This window comes from Oncorhynchus kisutch, linkage group LG2 (assembly GCF_002021735.2).
Source record: "Oncorhynchus kisutch isolate 150728-3 linkage group LG2, Okis_V2, whole genome shotgun sequence".
Taxonomy (NCBI): Eukaryota; Metazoa; Chordata; class Actinopteri; order Salmoniformes; family Salmonidae; genus Oncorhynchus; species Oncorhynchus kisutch.
In genome coordinates, this window is record NC_034175.2 from 34,724,058 (window position 1) to 34,748,850 (window position 24,793).

The window sequence follows — 24,793 nt, forward strand, 5'->3', positions numbered from 1 at the left end:
TCTGACCCACTGGAATTGTGATACAGTGAATTATAATTGAAATAATCTTTGTAAACATTCTTTGGAAAAATTACTTGTGATATAATCACTCACACCTAACCGACTTGCCAAAACTATCGTTTGTTTACAAGAAATTTGTGGAGTTGTTGAAAAACTAGTTTTAATGTCTCTAACCTAAGTGTTTGTAAACTTTCGATTTCAACTGCTTGTATCATATCTTTGGTAATTTAAGATTGTATATACAGTCATGGCCAAAAGTTTTTGACACAAATATGAATTACCACAAAGTTTTCTGCTTCAGTGTCTTTAGATATTTTTGTCAGATGTTATTGTGGAATACTGAAGTATAATTACAAGCATTTCATAAGTGTCAAAGGCTGCTATTGACAATTTCTTGAAGTTAATGCAAAGAGTCAATATTTGCATTGTTGACCCTTCTTTTTCAAGACCTCTGCAATCTGCCCTGGCATGCTGTCAATTAACTTCTGGGCCACATCCTGACTGATGGCAGCCCCTTCTTGCATAATCAATGCTTGGAGTTTTTCAGAATTTGTTGGTTTTTGTTTGTCCATCCTCCTTTTGAGGATTGACCACAAGATCTCAATGGGATTAAGGTCTGGGGAGTCCTGGCCATTCTTTATTCATGGCTGTGTTCTTAGGCAAAATTGTGAGTGAGCCCACTCCCTTGGCTGAGAAGCAACCCCACACATGAATGGTCTCAGGATGCTTTACTGTTGGCATGACACAGGACTGATGGTAGCGCTCACCTTGTCTTCTCCGGACAAGCTTTTTTTCCGGATGCCCCAAACAATCGGAAAGGGGATTTTTCAGAGAAATGACAGTCCTCAGCAGTCCAATCCCTGTACCTTTTGCATAAATATCAGTCTGTCCCTGATGTTTTTCCTGGAGAGAAGTGGCTTCTTTGCGGCCATCCTCCAAAAGTCTTCGCCTCACTGTGCGTGCAGATGCACTCATGCTGCCATTCCTGAGCAAGCTCTGTACTGGTGGTGCCCCAATCCCGCAGCTGAATGAACTTTAGGAGACGGTCCTTGTGCTTGCTGGACTTTCTTGGGCACCCTGAAGCCTTCTTCACAATAATTGAACCACTCTCCTTTTTTTTGATGATCCGATAAATGGTTGATGTAGGTGTAATCTTACTGGCAGCAATATCCTTGCCTGTGAAGCCCTTTTTGTGCAGAGCAATGATGACGGCACGTGTTTCCTTGCAGGTAACCATGGTTTACAGAGGAAGAACAATGATTCCAAGCACCACACTCCTTTTGAAGCTTCCAGTCTGTTATTCAAACTCAATCAGCATGACAGCATGATCTCCAGCCTTGTCCTCGTCAACACTCACACCTGTGTTAACGAGAGAATCACTGACATGATGTCAGCTGGTCCTTTTGTGGCAGGGCTGAAATGCAGTGGAAATGTTTGTTGGGGATTCAGTTCATTTGCATGGCAAAGAGGGACTTTGCAATTGATTTGATCACTCTTCATAACATTCTGGAGTATATGCAAATTGCCATCATTCAAACTGAGGCAGCAGACTTTGTTAAAATTAATATTTCTGTCATTCTCAAAACCTTTGGCCACGACTGTACGTATAATATGTATTTTCAATTGTAGTATGCATTGTTTATATATGTATCCATATTGTTCATGAGTGTCTAGTAGATAGAACATATGGTTGAAGAGAAAATATCCTAATTGATGAAAAAAAGCATCTAATTGACAATGGCATAACCTCTGCGCCTCGTCCAACTATTTACTTTTTTCACAACTGCCACTAGTTTGACGCCAAAACATTGACAACAAATACATACTGACATAGTAAAATAAATGTGTAAAAAAATGTGAATGATTTAAGCAACAAAATATTATGACACCTTCACTGAAAGAAAAGATAACAATGTCCATAAGCCTTATTTGAACAGAGTGCAGAAGTCCAGGCACTAAATCAGACTGGTGGAATAAGAACATCAGTCGTGATGTTCTCTTCTACACAGAAGGTCATACAAAATTATTTCCTGATGATTTTCAGAACTTCCTAATACCTTTCTGATTTTAGTCACTTCAAACTAATCTTCCTTCATATTGAAATACGGCCAAAAGTACTGTCAGACTGATTTGTTAATAGACAATCATCGTCCCAATTAAAAAAGTAAACATTGGCTGTTGATTACATCCCTTTTTTTACATGGTGTTTTATATTGAAATGGGGTCGCGGGACAAAAAGGTTTGGTAGCCCCTGCTCCAAGGGGCATATCAAAGTTCCAAAGTGCTGCTTTTAGAGTTAGGATCCAATTTGTAAACATTACCAACAGAGTAAATGGTTTCAGGTTTCTCCACAAAAAAAATGAGAGAGGTGGTTCGCCACATTGTGGACTGGTTGTGCCACTATGTAAGAAAAATAAGATTTTTTGTTTTAGTTTTTTGTCATCGTATTTATTTGTTATCATACAAGGCAACATGTTTCTTTAGATTGCTGTAAATGGCAGTTACTGGTGTTCAGAAAAATCTTGAGTCCAAAGGGGCACGGCCCACCTCCGGACCTACCCCCGGCCATACTCAGCAGCACCACCTTCTTAAAAAATCACCCTCTGCTGGTGATTTGCAGGGTGTCCAGTGATACAAGTAAAAGGAGGTCTGTAATTGGTTTTATTGCCTACTATGCCAATTTCTCCATATAAAATGGGCCATAACTTTAAAACTCGCTGATATCCCACTCTGAAACTTTGATATGCCAAAAAATGTGCCAAATCAATAGACAAATTTTCAATAATAGGGATGTTTACGTTTAACCGTTAATTGTTTAGACAGCAAAAATACATTTGACCGGTCATGCTTATCAGTATAGGTTAATTTGCATAAATTTGTGGAATTTTATTTTTCACACGCGCACAGCATACAGTCTAGTTTGAGGAGCGGAATAGCCTACCACATGTCAGACAGTGAAAGTATCTCCTCAAAAAGCCTGTAGGCTACTGGAGTGAAACCTGGTGGCCACGATTAAAAATGAGCTATTTTTATTCATAAATCTCTTCTCGTAAAGCGCGCCTCCCATTCTCCATTCGGATGCATAGGTTATAGCCTTCCTACCGTTGACTATCAGTTAGTCATCCACCAGTGCAGTGTTTTTTATTTGAACAGGATCCGGCGCCTCTCAAATTTGACTTTGTTTGTTCCTGCACCTATTTGCCCAGATCCGGTACCTTTCGCAGGATGATTTATTAATTATTTCGCTATTCGCACTGTAGACATTCTAATAATAGCGATCAGCATTAAATAAAGTTGCCTCCTCGTTATTTCTCCCACCCACCAGAAAGACCATCATGTAAAAGCGTGGTGATCCTTCTATGTAATCATCCTATCCTGCCACACTGATTCCAGACCTACTCTCTTATTTGTACATAGAGGTTATGGGGAGTGCCAGTGGGGTAAGTAACTGATCTTGACACAGATCTTGGTAGTGGTGGTCAGCTAGTGAAGAGGTCCCTATGTAATCATGTCATGTAGCCTAGTCTAGTCGTCTCCCTACTGAATTTGAATCGTGGGAAAGCCAAGTAAAAAATGTACATTTTTCAAGTCTAAAAAATCCAGAGAAAGATGGTGAATCCAGAAGGCTTCTTAACAGCTTCTACCCCCAAGCCATAAGACTGCTGAACAGCTAATCAAAAGCCTACCTGGACTATTTGCATTTACCCCCCCCCCCCAATCTTTTTTTACACTGTTGCCACTTGCTGTTTTTTACTGTGCATAGCATAGGCACTTTACCCCTACATACATGTACAGTACCAGTGAAAAGTTTGGACACACCTTCTCATTCCAGTGTTTTTCTTAATTTTTTTCAAATTTCTACTTTGTAGAATAAAAGTAAAGACATCAAAACTATAAAATAACACATTTGGAATCATGTAGTAACCAAAAAAGTGTTGAACAAATCAAAATCTATTTTATATTAGAGATTCTTCAAAGTAGCCACCCTTTGCCAGCCAAATACCAGCAAACACATCTGTAAATAAAAGTAAGCATCACTATGACCTTCTAGTTTCCTATTCCCAGAATTTACCACATTCTATCCCACTTTACCAGGCGTTTGTGGACAAGGTGGAGGCCACGGAGATGCCCCTCCTGGAGACCAAGCTGTCAGAGTCCAAGACCCGTCTGTGTTTCCTAGTGGACTATGTCACCTTCTCCCCTCTGGACATGCGCCTCAACCGGCAGACTTTCCAGTGGCACACACGAATGCCCTCCATCTTCGAGGAGCACCGGCAGATCACCAGGGAGAAGACAGAGCAGTACCAGGGTGGCCTTAAGGTCAGTTAGACAGCAGAGGGAGGGAGAGTGAAAGTAAAAACAAAAAAACATATTGGGTGTATTCATTAGTGCACATTGTAGTAAAACACTGCAACTGAAAACAAAAATTAGTGTTTATTATTGGACCAGGTCCAGGTAGTCCCTCCCTGTTTCATTCTGTTTTCGTCAGTTTGGTGCCTGATGAACATGACCCTGATAATCTGTCTAAGCCACTCTTGAAAGTTAACAGTACACCAAACCCTCACAATAACCTAAAACAACCAATTATCCTCCACCTCACATCAATGACATACAGTACTTTGTATTAAAATGACCTTGCAACAAAACTCCAGCATAAATCACTACAGATCACAATTAATTTAAAAAGTTGTCATGTCCAGACCATTTATTAACTTCTATTTATTCAGGGTAGCCCAATTGAGACCACAGTCCCAATGGTGCCCTGAGTACAAACATTGTCTCACAAACAGGAAGAAAAATGTACCTTACAAATAAAACCAGAAGAATATAAATAACCACAAGGCACAACCTCAACACCACAATGTCAACAAACAAACCACTACCATCAATTGAAACAACTGCAATCCTCAATTCATTCAACACCCGAGTCCTAAACTCCCCAAGTGGCACCAGGGAACAAGATGCAAGGAATTTAGTAGGTTATTCCAACAATGTTGGCACTAAAACTAAAGGAGGATTTACCTAAATTGGTCAAGACCCGAGGGACCTCAAGAGTTAACTAATCCTGCGAGAGGATTTGGTAGCTCATTCTTTTATACGTTAGCAACACAATAGGTAAATTGGAAGCTTGTGTAGAAGAGCTTTGTAAACAAAAAAATTATAATTAAGTGATCTATGGGACTTTAATGAGGACCAGCAAACCTTTTGATACAGGATGCAGTGGTTAGTATTAAAACTGTCACCTGCGATAAAGCGAAGGGCACTACCGTAGACAGCATCCAGAGTTTTAAGAGTAGTGGCTGCTGCAAACTGGTAAATGGTGTCACCATAGTCAAGAACTGTCAGGAAAGTTGACTGTACAATCTGCTTCCTGCTATTTAGGGTGAGGCAAGATCTATGTAAAAACAAATCTTTGCTTTAAATATTTGCTTTTCAACTAGCTCATTCATATATATTTGTTTAAACATTAAGTCTTTGTCAATCCATGCCCAGATATTTATAGGTGGGAACCCGATCGATGGGAGAACCATCCAATTAATGAATACAGTATGTTGTCCATCTGGATTGTTTTTGTTAGAGAGCAACACATATTTAGACTTGCCCACTTTAAGTACAAGTCCACTGACTCATCTACTTTGATAGTGCATACGCACAATTATCTCCAAATGTGTATCTCTCCCACTGTATTTCCTCTTTAGCTGCGGTGTGAGAGGTTTGTGGAGGAGCTAGAGAGCTATGCCAAGCAGGTGGAGGAGTTTGTCACCTTCGGGGACCTGTCTGAGCTCAGCAAGTACCTGAAAAAGGCACAGACCCTTAACTCCAAACTGGACACCGCCATGGAGAAGGTGAGGAGGATTGGGAACATCAGCTTTTCGCCAGGGCTTTATGCAATTAGCATGCTTGCTGAAAGGGGTTGATCTGAAAATAACAGTGGACAATAAAATATTATTGTTCTTCTCTGAAATGACTGTAGATGGCAGCAGAGACAGTATAATAAAGTGATCATGTGTGTTTGTGTTTACATATGGTGTGCAGGTTCAGTATCTCCAATAACACACACCCTCATGTATTTAAAAAAAACTGTTTCACACTGAGTAATTTCTTTGACAATTAATTAATGATGGCTTTCTTATGTTACCACTGTAATTGCCCATGGCAGTCCACTTTGCCTTGACGTCTCTGTCTCCACCTCCCTTCCCCCTACAGATCGAAGGCTTCAACCAGGAGGAAGAGGCCTTCAACTGGCCCGTGTCCCAGTACCCACAGCGCAAGAAGGTCCAGGACCGCCTGCTCCCCTTCCTCCGCCTCTACGAGACGGCTGCAGAGTTCCAGAACCAGCACCATAAATGGGTTCACGGGCCACTGTCCGCGGTCAACCCAGACAAGGTGGAGGGCGATGTGGGCAACTATTGGCGTGCCCTTTACAAGCTGGAGAAGGGTTTCGGGGATACGCCCAAGGCTCTGCACATTGCTAGCCGTGTTAAGGCTGAGGTGGAGGCCTTTAAGGAGCACATCCCCCTCGTACAGGTATGTAGCGCTTGATTGAACATCTTTGCACTTGAAAACTTAATCTAACACCTGCCTCAGACCACTCATAGAACAGCTAAGTGTGTTGTTAATGCTTTTTTTGCCCACCAGCATCACTTAAACACAGAAGATCTCCTCTAAACGTATCCGTCTCGCTGTGACCGCCGATAACTTCTGAACAAAGTTGACTACGAATACAAAGTTGCCAATGTCTTTGCAATTGATACAAACAAGCGATGTATAAAATTATGATTCAAATGAAAACCAAGATGAGTGCATTCAAATATACACTGTGTACAAAATATTAGGAACACCTTCCTAATGTTGACTTGCACCCACTTTTTCCCTTAGAACATCCTCAATTCGTCGGGTGTCGAAAGGTTGATTCCAATGCTTCCCAGAGTTGCGTCAAGATGGCTGGATGTCCTTTGGGTGGTGGACCATTCTTATTTTTTCGAGGGATGGATCAGCTTTAATATTGCGGCTTCCATCATTGTAATTGGCTGCATCATTTCCAACCCCCCATATATATTTTGTTGTTGTAAATATATATATTAATTTAAAGATATATATTTTTTAAATATATTTTCCTTGTTTATTGTTTTCCCCTAACCATACCACCCCTCCCCTAATTGGGGTAAACTAATGGACAACAATACATAGGCTTCCACTTCTAGCTTATCCATACTACATACATTTCACGGACAGTATATTTTACATCAGATATCTTTTGTTTGTTTTTGGTGGACCATTCTTGATACACACGGTAAACTGTTGAGCGTGAAAAACCCAGCAACGTTGCAGTTCTTGAAAAACTCAAACCAGTGCACCTGGCACCTACTACCATAACCCGTTCAAAGGCAGCTCTGTTTATAGCTCCTAAGCAACTTTGCAGTATTTATTTTTGTATTGTTATTTCTTTCATCATTAGTGGCCCAGAACTTTTTTTTTGTGTTATGTGTTATTACATACAGCCTGAAAGATCCTTTATTCATACCCCCAAGGCAATTGAACTTGTCCCAGAGGCTGCTCCAAGACGCCACCGGCGGAGAAGAGGTATTCAGAGTGGACTTCTAGTCTGACTCAGTCAGAATGCACACCATCCACCGCTTCCGAGTATATTACTCGCTAAGGTTCAATCTCTTAACAATAAAGTATACCAGCTCAGGGTGAGGATCTCCTTCCATAGAGACATCAGGGACTGTAACATGCTCTGTTTCACGGAATCATGGCTCTCTCCGGATATACTGTCCCCGTCCATATAGCCAGCTGGGTTCTCAGTACATGCTGGCTATATCATGCAGATAAGAATGAACTCTCCAGGAAGAAGAAAGGTGGAGATCTATGTTTCATAATTAACTACTCATGGTGTGATTGTGGTAACGTACAGGAACTCAAGTCGTTTTGTTCACCCATCCTAGAATACCTCACAATCGAATGCTGACTGTATTACCTCTCAAGTGAATTCTCTTCGGTTATCATCACAGCCATGTATATTCCCCCTCAAGCGGATACCACGATGGCCCTCAAGGAACTACACTTGACTTTGTGCAAACTGGAAACCGCATATCCTGAGGCCGCATTTATTGTAGCTGGGAAATTTAACAAATTAATTCTGAGGTAAACGCTGACGAGGTTCTATCAACACATTGCTTGTAGTACTAGCACATCAATAACTCAACCATTGTTACTCTCCCTTCCAGGAAGGCTACAAGGACCTCCTCCGCCATCTCTTCGGAAAATCAGATAACGACTCCATTCTCCCTTCCTATAGGCAGAAACTCAAACAGGATGTTCTTGCGCTAAGGTCTATTCAATGCTGGTCTGACCAATCGTAATCCATGCTTCAAGATGCGTTTGCAAACGACACAACAGTAGTAGAACTGATTACCATCAATGACAAGACAGCCTACAGGGAGGTGAGGGCCCTGGCTGTGACATGGTGAGGTTGCACCCAGGTGCAGAGAAGAGACCTGACAAGGAATTAGTGGTTAAGGATAAACATAATACTTTACTGAGAAATGGTAACGGAAGGCTCACAGTAACACTGGGAAAACAACAAACACCAATTCTCAAACTCACTCAGGAGACCAACGCACACGGCACTCAATTCAAGCTTAAGCAAAAGTCAACAGAAAACACACATCTTTTAGGGAAATCATATTGAGTAAATAGGACACAACTGACTGTCATTAATGTCTCTAGGATGGTCTCTGCAGCCCTCTGGTGACAGGTGGAGCCATGACACTGACGGAGTGGTGCCAGGTAAATTATCTCTCCCTCAACATTAACAAAATGAAGGAGCTGATTGTGGACTTCAGGAGACAGCAAAGGGAGCACGCCCCAATCCATGCTTCAAGATTGTTTTGATCATGTGGACTGGGATATGATCCGGGTTGCCTATGAGAATAACATTGACGTATACACTGACATACAGACTGAGTTCATCAGAAAGTGTATAGGGGATGTTGTTCCCACTGTGACTATAACCTACCCAAAACAAAAAACATGGATCGATGGCAGCGTTCGCGGAAAACTCAAAGCACGAATCACTGAATTTAACCACGGCAAGGTGACTGGGAATATGGTTGAATACAAACACTGCAGTTATGCCCTCCATAAGGCAATCAAACAAGTACAGAGACAAAGTGGAGTTGCATATCAATGGCTCAGACACAAGACGTATATGGCAGGGAGTCTAGAAAATCACGGATTACAAAGGGAAAACCAGCTACCAGCTAAAACCAGGACACTGACGTCTTGCTCCCCGACAAGCTAAACACCTTCTTCGCCTGCTTTGAGGATAACACAGTGCCATCGACGCGGGCTGCTCTCAAGGACTGTGGGCTCTCGTTCTCCGTTGTCAACATGAGTACGGCATTTAAGCATGTTATCCCTTGCAAGTTTCCCAGCCCAGACAGCATCCTTAGCTGCGTCCTCAGAGCATGTGCAGACTAGCTGGCTGGAGTGTTTACAGACATATTCAATCTCTCCCTATCCCAGTCTGTTATGCCCACTTGCTTTAAGATGTCCACCATTACTCCTGTACCCACGAAAGCAAAGGTAACTGAACTAAATGACGATCACTCCGTAGCACCCACTTCTGTCTTCATGAATTGCTTTGAGAGGCTAGTTAAGAATCATATCACCTCAACCTTACCTAACACCTAGACCCACTTCAATTTGCATATCGTCTCAATAGATCCACGGACGAAGCAATTGCCTTCGTACTCCTCTATCCCATCTGGACAAGAGGACTAACCCTGCACCTTAAAGGCTGCTACCCTATGTACATAGACATGGAATCACTTTAATAATAGAACACCTGTCACTTTAATAAAGTTTACATAGCGTTATACTCATTTCATATGTATATACAGGGTTCTAGTCAATGCCACCCTATTAAACTACTGCTGTATATATATACTATTCTATCCTACGTATTCTACAGATATACTAAATATTCTATCCGCATACCGTCCATAATGTCTATACATCCCATCACACGCACATACAGTGTCTTCAGAAAGTATTTCAGACCCCTTGACTTTTTCCACATTTTGTTATATTATTCTAAAATGGACTTTAAAAAATCATCAGCAATCTACAAACAATACCCCATAATGACAAAGCAAAAACGTTTTTTTAGAAATTTTTGCAAATGTATTTAACAAAAATAACTTATTTACATTAGCATTCAGACCCTTTACTATGAGACTCGAAATTGAGCTCAGGTGCATCCTGTTTCCATTGATCATCCTTGAGATGTTTCTACAACTCGATTGGAGTCAACCTTTGGTAAATTCAATTGATTGGACATGATTTGGAAAGGCACACACCTGCCTATTTAAGGTCCCATAGCTACCAGTGCATGTAAGAGCAAAAACCAAGTCATGAGATCGAAGGAATTGTCCATAGAGCACCGAGGCAGGATTGTGTCGAGCCACAGACCTGGGGAAGGGTACCAAAAAATATCTGCAGCATTGAAGGTCCCGAAGAACACAGTGGCTTCCATCATTCTTAAATGGAAGAAGTTTGGAACCACCAATACTCTTCCCAGTGTTGGCCGCCTGGCCAAACTGACCATCGGGGGAGAAGGGCCTTGTTCAGGGAGGTAACCAAGGACCCGATGGTCACTTTGACAGAGCTCTAGAGTTCCTCTAAGGAGATGGGAGAACCTTCCAGAAGGAAAACCATCTCCAAATTTGAGATAGTGAACGGATGATCTCTGCATGTGTAGTTCCCACTGTGAAGCATGGAGAAGATGTGACCGTTGTGGGGTTCCTTTGCTGACTGATTTATTTAGATTTCAAGGCACACTTAACCAGTATCTATACCACAGCATTCTGCAGCGATACACCATCCCATCTGGTTAGCGCTTAGTGGGACTATCATTTGTTTTTCAACAGGACCCAACACACCTCTAGGCTGTTTAAGGGCTATTTGACCAAGAAAGAGAATGATGGAGTGCTGCATCAGATGACATGTCCTCCACAATCACCCAACCTCAACCCAATTGAGATGGTTTGGGATGAGTTGAAAAAGCAGCCAACAAGTGCTCAGCACAACTCCTTCAAGACTGTTGGAAAAGCATTCCAGGTGAAGCTGGTTGAGAGAATTTCAAGAGTGTGCAAAACTATCATCAAGGCAAAGCATGGCTACTTTGAAGAATCTAACATTTTAAATATATTTTGATTTGTTTAACACTTTTTAGGTTACAACATGATTCCATATGTGTTATTTCATAGTTTTGATCTCTTCACTATTATTTTACAATGTAGAAACTTCCAAACTTTTGACTGGGTTTGTATATTTATTTTATTTAACCTTTATTTAACTAGGCAAGTCAGTTAAGAACACATTGCCTGTCAAAGGGCAAAAGGCCTCCTGCGGGGACGGGGGCTGGGATAAAAAATATATATATATAGGACAAAACACACATCATGATATATACACTCCGGACTCCGACATTGCTCATCCTAATATTTATATATTTTTTTATTATTTTACTTTTAGCCTAAGTTCCATCGCTATCGGGAAACAGGGCCCTTTCACATCACACCGACCCTCATGATTTATGCACTGATTTACTATTATTCTGTCTATTACTGACACTGGATTAATTGATTGTATTCATGTAGCACTTTCCACTAGATCTCAAATAACTTTTACCTTGTATTGCAGCGGCCAACTCATGTCACCCACACTAGTCTTTTACAGCTAGTTCTCAACAGTATAAGAATACCATCATACATTTCCCAGTAATATGAGGATACAGTACACAATACAACAGCCTGCTGCTGTTGCTGTGTAACCCTAGGTGCTGTGTAACCCAAGGCTCATTGACCCCACACTTAGCCAAGACACTGCATACTGGATGCTTCCCAAATGGCAACCTATTCCCTATGTAGGACTACTACTGTAGCTATGGGCTCTGGTCAATTCGGATGTAGGCACAGTATATGACACAATAGATTAACAATAAACCAAATCCCCTCCAACTAAGGTGCTGTGTAACCCGGGGCTACGTGACCGCCACTGGAACACCATGTCGGAGGTGGTGGGCTTCCCGCTGCGTCCAGCCGAGGAAGGTGCCTGCGTGGCCCGCTTCATTCCACTGCGCCTGGAGGCCCACCTGGCCAGCTTCGAGGGCGTCAGTGAAGCGGCCAGCAAGGAGCACTCGCTGGAAAAGGCCATGGAGAAGATGGCCCTGGAGTGGGGCGACATGGACTTTGCCCTGCTGCCCTACCGCGAGACTGGCACGTCCATCCTGTCGTCGGTGGACGAAGTGCAGATGCTGCTGGACGACCACATTGTCAAGACGCAGACCATGCGGGGCTCGCCCTTCATCAAGCCCTTTGAGGCTGAGATCAGGTGAGAAGGGGCACGGTATAAAATTAGGTGAGTTGGTGAGGAGTTTAAATTACAGTTAAAAAATACTGTGCATTTTGTACAATATTCTCCAATTGAATTGTACACATATGGCAGTACACAGTACTTGTCTGGGTCATATTCATTTGGCATTAAACGGTAGAACATTTACTGAAACCGGAAGTTTCAATAAGAAGTGCTTGTTTTTGTTTTCTGTATAATTGTTTATTTTTGGGGGGGGATACTGTGTGCACACTGAATATTCTCCCAATTACCACCTTTATTGACAACGATTATTATTATTCATATTCATGTGATTAGTGATGTATTTACGTTTGTCCCTCATTTTAAGGCCAACACCGTTAAACAATATACCCCTTTAAAATAACGGACCATTCCACCAAGTTAAATTATTCACACCAGGAGACATTGTTTGTGGCCTCTGCATAGAAGTCTTCTCTCTCTTTTTGGTCTATTAATAATTGTTTTATCATCTTTGACTGAGAGGCTCGAGCTCAACACGTCAAGCCTGTTCGCTCAATTCACTTTAGGAAACCTGGAATTTGATTAAACTTTCATTATGTGTGGAACATATGTATAATTACTAATTTCATGAATACCTTGTAGTCCCATGCTCTTCACCATATGAGGAGTAATGGCCGATTTTCACCTAAAACCTCAACCCTGTAAATCGTCAACCTTGTTAGAGGTCCAATGTTAACTTTATTAGTTTGATATTATATGTGAGTTTATTTGTACAAGGGATACTTGATCAATGAGAACATTTTGGATTTATCTCAAACATGCTTTTAAATAATAGTTAGGTAGTTAGCTACATAAGTGTCCGTAACAGGGTTGACAGACAGTGTGGTACAAGTGCAGATAAAATGCTCTTACTTCATAGGATTTTAATCCCTGAGATGGGAAAGGTGTTTTTCCATAGGCTAAACATATCCTTCATGCAACTGAATGTTGAAAGAACAAATATTTGACAGTTAATTTCTTAAAAGTTTACATGCCCAAAATGCACCCATTTCGTGGAACAACCCAACTGTTGTCAAGGTCCTAACATACGCCATGACTTTTTCCACATTTTGTTATGTTAGTCTGAATTTAAAATGTATTAAATTTAGATTTTGTGTCACTGGCCTACACACAGTACCCCATAATGTCAATGTGGAATTATGTTTTTTAGAAAGGTTTACAAATGAATCAAAATGAAAAGCTTAAATGTTATGGCAAGCCTAAATAAGTTCAGGAGTAAACATTTGCTTAACAAGTCACATAATGGACTCAATAATAATGTTTAACGTAATTTTTGAAAGACGTCCTCATCTCTGTACCCCACACATACAATTAGCTTTAAGGTCACTTAGTCGAGCAGTGCATTTCTAACGCATATTCAACCACAAAGACCAGGGAGCTTTTCCAATGCCTAGCAAAGAAGGGCAGCTATTGGTAGATGGGTAAAAAAAAAAAAACTCAGTTGCAGGAGAGGAAGGAATCCACTCATGTATTTCACAATGAGGCCAATGGTGACATTAAAACAGTTACAGAGTTTAATGGCTGTGATAGGAGAGAACTGAGGATGGATCAATAACATTGTAGTTACTCTAACCTAAGTGACAAAGTGAAAAGAAGGAAGCTTGTACAGAATACAAATATTTCAAAACATGCATCCTGTTTGCAAAAGGAACTAAAGTTAAACTGCAAAAAGTGTGGTAAAGAAATTCACTTTATGTCCTGAATACAAAGTGTTATGTTTGGGGCAAATCCAACACCTCACTGAGTACCACTCTTCATAATTTCCAGCATGGTAGTGGCTCCATCATGTTATGGGTATGCTTGTAATCAGCAAGGACCTGGGAGTTTTTTTAGGATCAAAAGAAAAGGAATAAATCTAAGCACAGGCAAAATCCTAGAGGAAAACCTGGTTCTGTCTGCTTTCCAAAAGACACTGGGAGATAAATTCATCTTTCAGCAGGACAATAGCCTAAAACATAAGGCGAAATATACACTGGAGTTGCTTACCAAGACAACATTGAATGTTCCTGAGTGGCCTAGTTACAGTTTTGACTTAAATTGACTTGAAAATCTATGGCATGACTGGAAAATGACTGTGTTGCAATTGTCAACAACCAACTTGACAGAGCTTGAAGAATTTTAAATGAATAATGTGCAAATATTGTACAATCCAGGTGTGCAAAGTTCTTAGAGACTTGCCTAGAAAGACTCACAGCTGTAATCGCTCCAAAAGGTGATTCTAACATATATTGTCTGGGTGCGAATACTTATGTAAGTTAGATATTTCACTTTCAATAAATGTGTTAACATGTTTTCACTTTGTAATTGTGGGGTGTTGGTGCATGATGCGACTCGATTGATTATTTGAAAAAAAGTTGCATGAAAGGCATGAGCTCTTTGTTTCTTGCACAGGCTGCACACACTTCATCAGTCTCTCATTCACAATTTGACAAGCACTTGATAATGCCTCTAATATCCCGGCAGCATCCCCCTAGTGTGTCCGTAATGGTCCCTAAACAAATCCATGCCTTTAGTGGCCGTTGTACTCTTGGGCTGAATTCAATAATCAGAATTCCCTGTGAATTAATTAATTAATTCATCCATCCATCCCCAGGGACTGGGAAGGCAAGCTTCTACTGCTGCAGGAGATCCTGGACGAGTGGCTGAAGGTGCAGTCCACCTGGCTCTACCTAGAGCCCATATTCAGCTCCCCAGACATCATGGCCCAAATGCCAGAGGAGGGACGCCGCTTCACTGCCGTCGACAAGACCTGGAGGGACACCATGAAGCATGTCTCTCTGGTAAGTAGTAACAAACACACTCATACATCAGTTATTAAGGGATTGAATTTATAGTGTTTTTCCAGTTGGCACAAAATGTAAGGCGGGTAACTCAATTTCAACTACAGACGTATGAATTCAGGGCCCTTGGTACCCTGATCTGTGCCTACATGGGTGTGGGTTTACCTGTTTTGGACTTGACTGTCTAAAGAACTAGAGCTATGTGATGGTGGCCTCGGATACAGCGTGTTTGTATATCAATTTGCCCAGGCAAAAGATATGGATATTTCTGTGCATGTGCAGGATTTTACTTTTTAATTAGCTGAGTGCCGACTCCGCTGCCTGCGTAGCTGCTGTGCTGAGTGGTCCACTGCTGCTCCCCCTTCCTTTATCGCCTTTGTCTAGTCACTGGTATAGCCTAAACTTAATGTTGTACACAAAACTGTTTAATAAACTATTGCATTCCCTCAATAGGCTATTATGCATAAGCACAATTTCCTACAAACTTCATGTTGTACACAACTGTTCTATTGCATTCCATGCTTCAGTAAGCATAAGCACAATTTCATGTTATTTTTCATTTAAAAAAGGAGGGGAGTAGGCTACATGCAGCTATTTACATGTTTTACACAAAATACATTATCAACATGTTTGTACAAATGTTGTTGTCAGTATTGCAAACAAGCACGACACAAACAGGCAGTCTAGCAATTTCATGTTCTTCTTCAAATCAAATCAAATCAAATGTATTTATATAGCCCTTCGTACATCAGCTGATATCTCAAAGTGCTGTACAGAAACCCAGCCTAAAACCCCAAACAGCAAGCAATGCAGGTGTAGAAGCACGGTGGCTAGGAAAAACTCCCTAGAAAGGCCAATACCTAGGAAGAAACCTAGAGAGGAACCAGGCTATGTGGGGTGGCCAGTCCTCTTCTGGCTGTGCCGGGTAGAGATTATAACAGAACATGGCCAAGATGTTCAAATGTTCATAAATGACCAGCATGGTCGAATAATAATAAGGCAGAACAGTTGAAACTGGAGCAGCAGCACAGTCAGGTGGAAGTTGAAACTGGAGCAGCAGCATGGCCAGGTGGACTGGGGACAGCAAGGAGTCATCATGTCAGGTAGTCCTGGGGCATGGTCCTAGGGCTCAGGTCAGTTGAAACTGGAACAGCAGCATGGCCATGTGGACTGGGGACAGCAAGGAGTCATCATGTCAGGTAGTCCTGGGGCATGGTCCTAGGGCTCAGGTCCTCCGAGAGAGAGAAAGAAAGAGAGAAGGAGAGAATTAGAGAACGCACACTTAGATTCACACAGGACACCGAATAGGACAGGAGAAGTACTCCAGATATAACAAACTGACCCCAGCCCCCCGACACAAACTACTGCAGCATAAATACTGGAGGCTGAGACAGGAGGGGTCAGGAGACACTGTGGCCCCATCCGAGGACACCCCCGGACAGGGCCAAACAGGAAGGATATAACCCCACCCACTTTGCCAAAGCACAGCCCCCACACCACCACTTCTTCGCTACTTAATTACGTACAGCTATGATATCGGCATATCGTGCCTTCAGAAATTATTCCAATCCATCTACTTTTTCCACATTGTTTGTGTAACAAAGTGGGATTAAAATATATTTCATTTTCATTTTTTAACAACAATCTACACAAAATACTTTGATGTCAAAGTGGAAGAAAAATGTGATTTTGATTTAGATTAGTGTTCAACCCCCCTGAGTCAATACATGTTGTAATCGCTGTCAAAGGTGATTCTAACTGTAAATCCAGGTTTGCAAAGTTTAAGAGTTTTGCAAACCTGGATTGTACAATATTATTATTTTTACAATTCTTCAAGCTCTGTGAAGTTGGTTGTTGATCATTGCTAGATAGACATTTTCAAATCTTGCCATAGATTTTCATGCCGATTTAAGTCAAAACTGTGTCTGTGCTTAGCTCTATTCCTTTTAATTTTATCCTAAAATCTCCAGTGTATATTTGGCCTTGTGTTTTAGGCTATTGTCCTGCTGAAAAGTGAATTTGTCTCCCAGTGTCTGTTGGAAAGCAGACTGAACCAGGGTTTCCTCTAGGATTTTTCCTGTGCTTAGCTCTATTCCTTTTCTTTTTATCCAAAAAAACTGCCTAGTCCTTGCTGATGACAAGCATGCCCATAACATGATGCAGTCACCATCATGCTTGAAAATAGTGTGACTCTGTGATGTGTTAGATTTGCCCCAAACATTACACTTTGTATTCAAGACATGAAGTTCATTTATTTGCCACTTTTTTTTTTTCTTTTTTTCTTTTGTGCCTTAATGCAAACAGGATGCATGTTTTCAAAGATGTTTTATTCTGTACAGGCTTCCTTCTTTTCACTCATTTAACTTAGTATTGTGGAGTAACTACAGTGTAATTCATCCATCAGTTTTCTCCACAGCCATTTAACTCTAACTGGTTTAAAATCACCATTGGCCTCATTGTGAAATCCCTGAGTGGTTTCCTTCCTCTCCATCAACTGTGTTAGAAGGACGCCTGTATCTTTATAGTGACTGGGTGTATTGATACACCATCCAAAGTGTAAGTAATTAATAGCTCATAAGGATATTCAGTTTTAGATTTTTTTTAATGTTTAGCCATCTACCAATAGGTGCCCTTCTTTGCTAGTCATTGGAAAACCTCCCTGGTCTTTGCCGTTGAATCTGTGCTTGAAATTCACTGCTCGACTCAGGGACCATACAGATAATTGTATGTGTGTGGGAAAGAGATGGCGTAGTCATTCAAAAATCATGTTAAACACCATTATTGCAGAGAGTCCATTGAAATAGGGCTGTTGTGCTGACCATATTACCTCCACACCGGCGATCAACGTTCATGAAGGCAGTCAAATTCCATGTGACCGTTTAGTCATGGTAATTAGACTTCTCCAAGTTCTGATGCTGCTGATGGTCATTAGTAGCCTACCAAACTTGCTAACTGCGTGGTATAGGCTATGCAATTGCTCAAGAAAACAGAGTGATGGCCTCTACTAAAAAGTGGAGAATCAGCTTTCTATTGGCTAGACCTGTAACGGCGTTCTTCGTTTGTCGAAAGAGAGTTGGACCGAAATGCAGCGTGGTAGTTATTCATGATCTTTAATGAAGAAATGACGATACATGAAAACAACTATACAAAAATACAAAACAACAAACGGAACGTGAAACCTAATTACAGCCTATCTGGTGAAACTACACAGAGACAGGAACAATCACCCACGAAATACAAAGTGAAACTCAGGCTACCTAAATACGGTTCCCAATCCGAGACAACGAGAATCACCTGACTCTGATCGAGAACCGCCTCAGGCAGCCAAGCCTACACTAGACACACCCCTAATCAACCACTATCCCAATGCCTACAAAAACCCCAACAAGACAATACAATAACCCCATGTCACACCCTGGCCCGAACAAACAACCAAAGAAAACGCAAAATACCAAGACCAAGGCGTGACAGAACCCCCACCCCCCCACCCCCCCCAAGGTGCGGACTCCCGGACGCACCTCAAAACCATAGGGAGGGTCCGGGTGGGCGTCTGTCCATGGTGGCGGCTCCGGCTCGGGACGTGGACCCCACTTCATTAATGTCCTAGTTCCTCCCCTTCGCGTCCTGGGATAATCCACCCTCGCCGCCGACCATGGCCTAATAGTCCTCACCCAGAACCCCACAGAACTGAGGGGCAGCTCGGGACTGAGGGGCAGCTCGGGACTGAGGGGCAGCTCGGGACTGAGGGGCAGCTCGGGACTGAGGGGCAGCCCAGTACTGAGAGGAAGCCCAGTACTGAGATGAAGCTCAGGTAGGTAGTAGGCTCTGGTAGATCCTGGCTGGCTGGTAGATCTGGAAGATTCAGGTTGACTAGCAGATCTGGAAGATTCAGGTTGACTAGCAGATCTGGAAGATTCAGGTTGACTAGCAGATCTGGAAGATTCTGGTTGACTAGCAGATCTGGAAGATTCTGGTTGACTAGCAGATCTGGAAGATTCTGGTTGACTAGCAGATCTGGAAGATTCTGGTTGACTAGCAGATCTGGAAGATTCTGGTTGACTAGCAGATCTGGAAGATTCTGGTTGACTAGCAGATCTGGAAGATTCTGGTTGACTAGCAGATCTAGCTGCTCTATGCAGACTGACAGCTCTGACTGCTCCATGCAGGCTGACAGCTTGCAGACTGGCAGCTCTTTGCAGACTGGCTGCTCTGGCTGCTTCATGCAGACTGACAGCTCTGACTGCTCCATGCAGGCTGACAGCACCCTGCAGACTGGCAGCTCCTTGCAGACTGACAGCTCCTTGCAGACTGGCAGCTCTTTGCAGACTGGCAGCTCTGGCTGCTTCATGCAGACTGACAGCTCTGACTGCTCCATGCAGGCTGACAGCACCCTGCAGACTGGCAGCTCCTTGCAGACTGACAGCTCCCTGCAGACTGGCAGCTCCTTGCATACTGACAGCTCTGACTGCTCCATGCAGGCTGACAGCTCAGGCTGCTTCAAACAGGCAGGAGGCTCCGGCAGCGCTGTAGAGGAGGAAGTCTCTGATAGCGCTGAACAGGCGGGAGACTCCGACAGCGCAGGAGAGGAGGAAAACGCTGGCTGCGCTGAACAGGCGGGAGACTCCGAAAGCGCTAAACAGGCGGGAGGCTCCGGCAGCGCAGGAGAGGAGAAAGGTTCTGGCTGCGCTAAACAGGCGGGAGACTCCAGCAGCGCAGGAGAGGAGAAAGGTTCTGGCTGCGCTAAACAGGCGGGAGACTCCAGCAGCGCAGGAGAGGAGAAAGGCTCTGGCAGCGCTGAACAGGCGGGAGACTCCAGCAGCGCAGGAGAGGAGAAAGGCTCTGGCTGTGCTGAACAGGCGAGGCGCACAGAAGGCCTGGTGCGTGGTGCTGGAACTGGTGCTACAGGATCGAGGACACGCACAGGAAGCCTGGTGCGGGGAGCTGCTACCGGAGGACTGGTGTGTGGAGGTGGCTCTGGATAGACCGGACCGTGCAGGCGCACTGGAGCTCTTGAGCACCGAGCCTGCCCAAGCTTACCTGGCTCGATGCCCACTCTAGCCCGGCCAATACGAAGGGCTGGTATGAACCGCACCGGGCTATGCACCCGCACTGGAAACACCGTGCGCTCCATAGCATAACATGGTGTCTGCCCGGTCTCTCTAGCCCACCGGTAAGCACAGGGAGTTTGCGCAGGTCTCCTACCTGGCATAGCCATACTCCCTTTAAGCCCCCCCCCAATAATTTTTTGGGGCTGCTTTTCGGGCTTCCATCCGCGTCGCCGTGCTGCCTCCTCATACCAGCTCCTCTCCACTTTTTCCGCCTCTAGTTCCTCCTTGGGGCGGCGATATTCACCAGGCTGAGCCCAGGGTCCTCTTCCGTCTAATATCATCTCCCAAGACCAGAAGTCCTTATATCGCTGCTCCTCACGATTAACAGGGAGAGTTGGCTCAGGTCTGACTCCTGACTCTGCCACTCTCTCCCTGAGCCCCCCCCCCAATACATTTTTGGGGCTGCTTTTCGGGTTTCCTTGCCAACCGTGTTCCCTCGTATCGTCGGCTCTTATCTCCGGCTGCCTCTGCTCTCCTAAGTGCCTCCACCTGTTCCCATGGGAGGCGATCTCTTCCAGCCAGTATCTCCTCCCAAGTGTAACAACCTTTGCCATCCAATACGTCTTCCCATGTCCATTCCTCCTTTCGCTTTTCCTGCTGTCGCTGCCTGTTACCACGCCGCTCGGTCCGGGTGTGGTGGGTGATTCTGTAACGGCGTTCTTCGTTTGTCAAAAGAGAGTTGGACCGAAATGCAGCGTGGTAGTTATTCATGATCTTTAATGAAGAAATGACGATACATGAAAACAACTATACAAAAATACAAAACAACAAACGGAACGTGAAACCTAATTACAGCCTATCTGGTGAAACTACACAGAGACAGGAACAATCACCCACGAAATACAAAGTGAAACTCAGGCTACCTAAATACGGTTCCCAATCCGAGACAACGAGAATCACCTGACTCTGATCGAGAACCGCCTCAGGCAGCCAAGCCTACACTAGACACACCCCTAATCAACCACAATCCCAATGCCTACAAAAACCCCAACAAGACAATACAATAACCCCATGTCACACCCTGGCCCGAACAAACAACCAAAGAAAACACAAAATACCAAGACCATGGTGTGACAAGACCTACTATATTTATTTTCAAATGTCCTAATATTAAGGACATTGCTTATCTTTACAACTGGAGTATGGCCTACCTGGCTGGCAAGACAATAAACCATGGGGAAGTCATCCTTCATTCACTATTTAAGTGCATAGATTACATGTATTTTTCCCGCTGCCCCTGTTTTGCTACAGGTGCCTGAAAATGGTCCATTCTAAATCAAAACACATTTCACACACATATTATTTAGTATATGTAAAGACAATATTAAATCAAGAATAGTCTGATGGGTGACAATATTAGCCTATCACTTGTGAATTATATATTATCACTTGTGAATGATGCCTAGCATAAGAAACAATGCCTTTAACCCTAACCCTAACCCTTTTTCAAATCATAGTCCCACACCTCATCTAGCCTAGCCCATAGACATATATGTCTAGGTTTATATATGTCTAGGTTTGTATTACAACTAAAGTGACCAAATAACTTCTTAAAATTAAGCAAATTAATACACTTTACAATGGGTGTTGAGCCTAACCTGCATACATAAGCAGCGTGTGAGTTTCAAGTTTGGGGAAGATCATTTTCACCATAAAAATGTACCTTTTATAATAAAAGCGTTACATGCATAATTGCAGTTCTGGTTACTTTTGATAATGGGGTTTTCTTCTATTGGAACATTTGCGCTTATAGCTTACTACCATGTGCGCTTATAATGTGAATAAACATCTTAAGCGAAACGTTCTGATCTGTTCCGTCAGCCACATTGCATAAAAAAGTTTTTTTAATGCTAGTGGTTTTATTAATTTGGGATCTATCACATCCCACAACTGTCCCAGACTATGTTTTGAATAAGTATTTCTCGCACAGAAAATAATAGGTCAACCTTTGTACCATGGGGGATAGTAGATTGACATAGGCTAGTGCTTTTGCTGTTTGTTAGACCTACTCATCTTGTTGGCTGACGAAAAGTAAAGGTGGACAGTTCTTCCAATATCTTCAATATGCACCTCGGAATTGGATAAGGATGTGGGGAGTTGCTTCTCCGATGTGTCTGTCTTCATTTGTAGCCTGTGAGTAAGACCGGATCACTTGATGGAGTGCGCAGCACTCGGAGAAGGGCACAACAGCCACTGGCCCACACAAAGGGGATGCCGCCGTGAAATTCTAGGCATTAGAGTTGCATCATGCAGCCTTACAATGTATTAATAATCAAAACATAAAGCCCAATGTAGAACAATTGAAGTTACATTAAGAACTCTAAATTAAGCATATAGGAGTACCTTTTTCTTTGTTAACCGCCCATCACAGAATAGCTGTATGTGCACACTACCTCATTGTTTAGATTTTATTCAGCTTTGTTCAATTGTATTCTTCATACTACAAAATAACGCCACGGAATTCTAAGCAAATCTTGTCTGCTAAATGAACTAGTGTAGTACACAGCCATTTGGCATAGACAGGTCAGGGCAGATCAGGACAACTCAGAGTATGCTATTTTGTTCATCTGAAATAGACTACATTTTCTTAATTTCATGCTTCTTTAGACTTGTCTAAAATAAATAAGGCATTTATTGTGAAGGTGTAGGCTATATTACATTTATTAGACTTTTTCAAATGTAGACGTTCCAAAGGTCAGCATCATTGGCTTGTAGGCTATGTGTGGATGCCAGGAGATGCTAAATGTGTTTATGTTAATTGACAGTCAATTTTTTATTTTATTTTCTTATTTCACCTTTATTTAACCAGGTAGGCTAGTTGAGAACAAGTTCTCATTTACAACTGCGACCTGGCCAAGATAAAGCATAGCAGTGTGAACAGACAACACAGAGTTACACATGGAGTAAACAATTAACAAGTCAATAACACAGTAGAAAAAAAGAGAGTCTATATACATTGTGTGCGAAAGGCATGAGGAGGTAGGCGAATAGTACAATTTTTGCAGATTAACACTGGAGTGATAAATGATCAGATGGTCATGTACAGGTAGAGATACTGGTGTGCAAAAGAGCAGAAAAGTAAATAAATATAAACAGTATGGGGATGAGGTAGGTCAAATTGGGTGGGCTATTTACTGATAGACTATGTACAGCTGCAGCGATCGGTTAGCTGCTCAGATTAATGTGAGATCGACAGTTATTTGCTTGACAATCACCGGCTGATGAAGTTTCGTGGCATTCTCTCAACCAGCTTCACCTGGAATGCTTTTCCAACTATCTTGAAGGAGTTCCCACAAATGCTGAGCACTTGTTGGCTGCTTTTCCTTCACTCTGCGGTCCAACTCATCCCAAACCATCTCAATTGGGTTGAGGTCGGGTGATTGTGTAGACCAGGTCATCTGATGCAGCACTCCAACACTCTCCTTCTTGGTCAAATAGCCCTTACACAGCCTGGGGGTGGGTTGGGTCATTGTCCTTTTGAAAAACAAATGATAGTCCCACTAAGATGGGATGGGATGGCATATTGCTGCAGTATGCTGTGGTAGCCATGCTGGTTAAGTGTGCCTTGAATTGAAGTAAATCACCGACAGTGTCACCATTAAAGCACCCCCACACCACCTCCCCCATGCTTCACGGTGGTAACTACCCATGTGGAGATCATCCGTTTACCTACTCTGCGTCTCACAAGGACACAGTGGTTGGACTCATCAGACCAAAAGACAGATGTCCATTGTTCGTGTATTTTGGTAATTTTTATTGGCCCAAGCAAGTCTCCTCTTCTTATTGGTGTCCTTTAGTAGTGGTTATTTTGCAGCAATTTGACCACGAAGGCCTGATTCATGCAGTCTCCTCTGAACAGTTGATGTTGAGATATGTCTGTTACTTAAACTCTTCAAAGTATTTATTTGGGCTGCAATTTCTGAGGCTGGTAACTCTAATGAACTTATCCTCTGCAGCAGAAGTAACTCTGGGTCTTCCTTTCCTGTGGCGGTCTTCATGGGAGCCAGTTTCATAGCGCTTGATGGTTTTTGCGACTGCACTTTAAGAAACTTTCAATGTGTCCTAAAGTAATGATTAACTGTCATTTCTCTTTGCTTATTTGAGCTGTTCTTGCCATAATTTGGACTTGGTCTTCGGTATAACGCATTAAGAAAGGAAAGAAATTCCACAAATTAACTTATTTTTTTATTTATTTTACCTTTATTTAACCAGGCAAGTCAGTTAAGAACAAATTCTTATTTTCAATGATGGCCTAGGAACAGTGGGTTAACTGCCTGTTCAGGGGCAGAACGACAGATTTGTACCTTGTTAGCTCGGGGGTTTGAACTTGCAACCTTCCGGTTACTAGTCCAACACTCTAACTAGGCACACCTGTTAATTGAAATGCATTCCAGGCTACCAGACTACCTCATGAAGCTGTTTGAGAGAATGCCAATAGTGTGCAAAGTTGTCATCAAGGCA

At 42.7% G+C, this 24,793-nt stretch overlaps 1 protein-coding gene across 3 annotated transcripts in view; it reads left to right on the forward strand.

Annotated features, from left to right (window-relative positions):
• The window catches only part of dnah7 (dynein, axonemal, heavy chain 7), a 221,003-nt gene that overhangs the window by 20,524 nt on the left and 175,686 nt on the right, over positions 1 to 24,793 (forward strand). For all 3 annotated transcript variants that reach the window (XM_031793644.1, XM_031793645.1, XM_031793655.1), the window contains exons 15-19: positions 4,096 to 4,320; positions 5,700 to 5,846; positions 6,208 to 6,528; positions 12,035 to 12,402; positions 15,038 to 15,224. In XM_031793644.1, the coding sequence (XP_031649504.1) occupies positions 4,096 to 4,320; positions 5,700 to 5,846; positions 6,208 to 6,528; positions 12,035 to 12,402; positions 15,038 to 15,224 (1,248 nt within the window). The remainder of the gene's footprint in view (positions 1 to 4,095; positions 4,321 to 5,699; positions 5,847 to 6,207; positions 6,529 to 12,034; positions 12,403 to 15,037; positions 15,225 to 24,793) is intronic.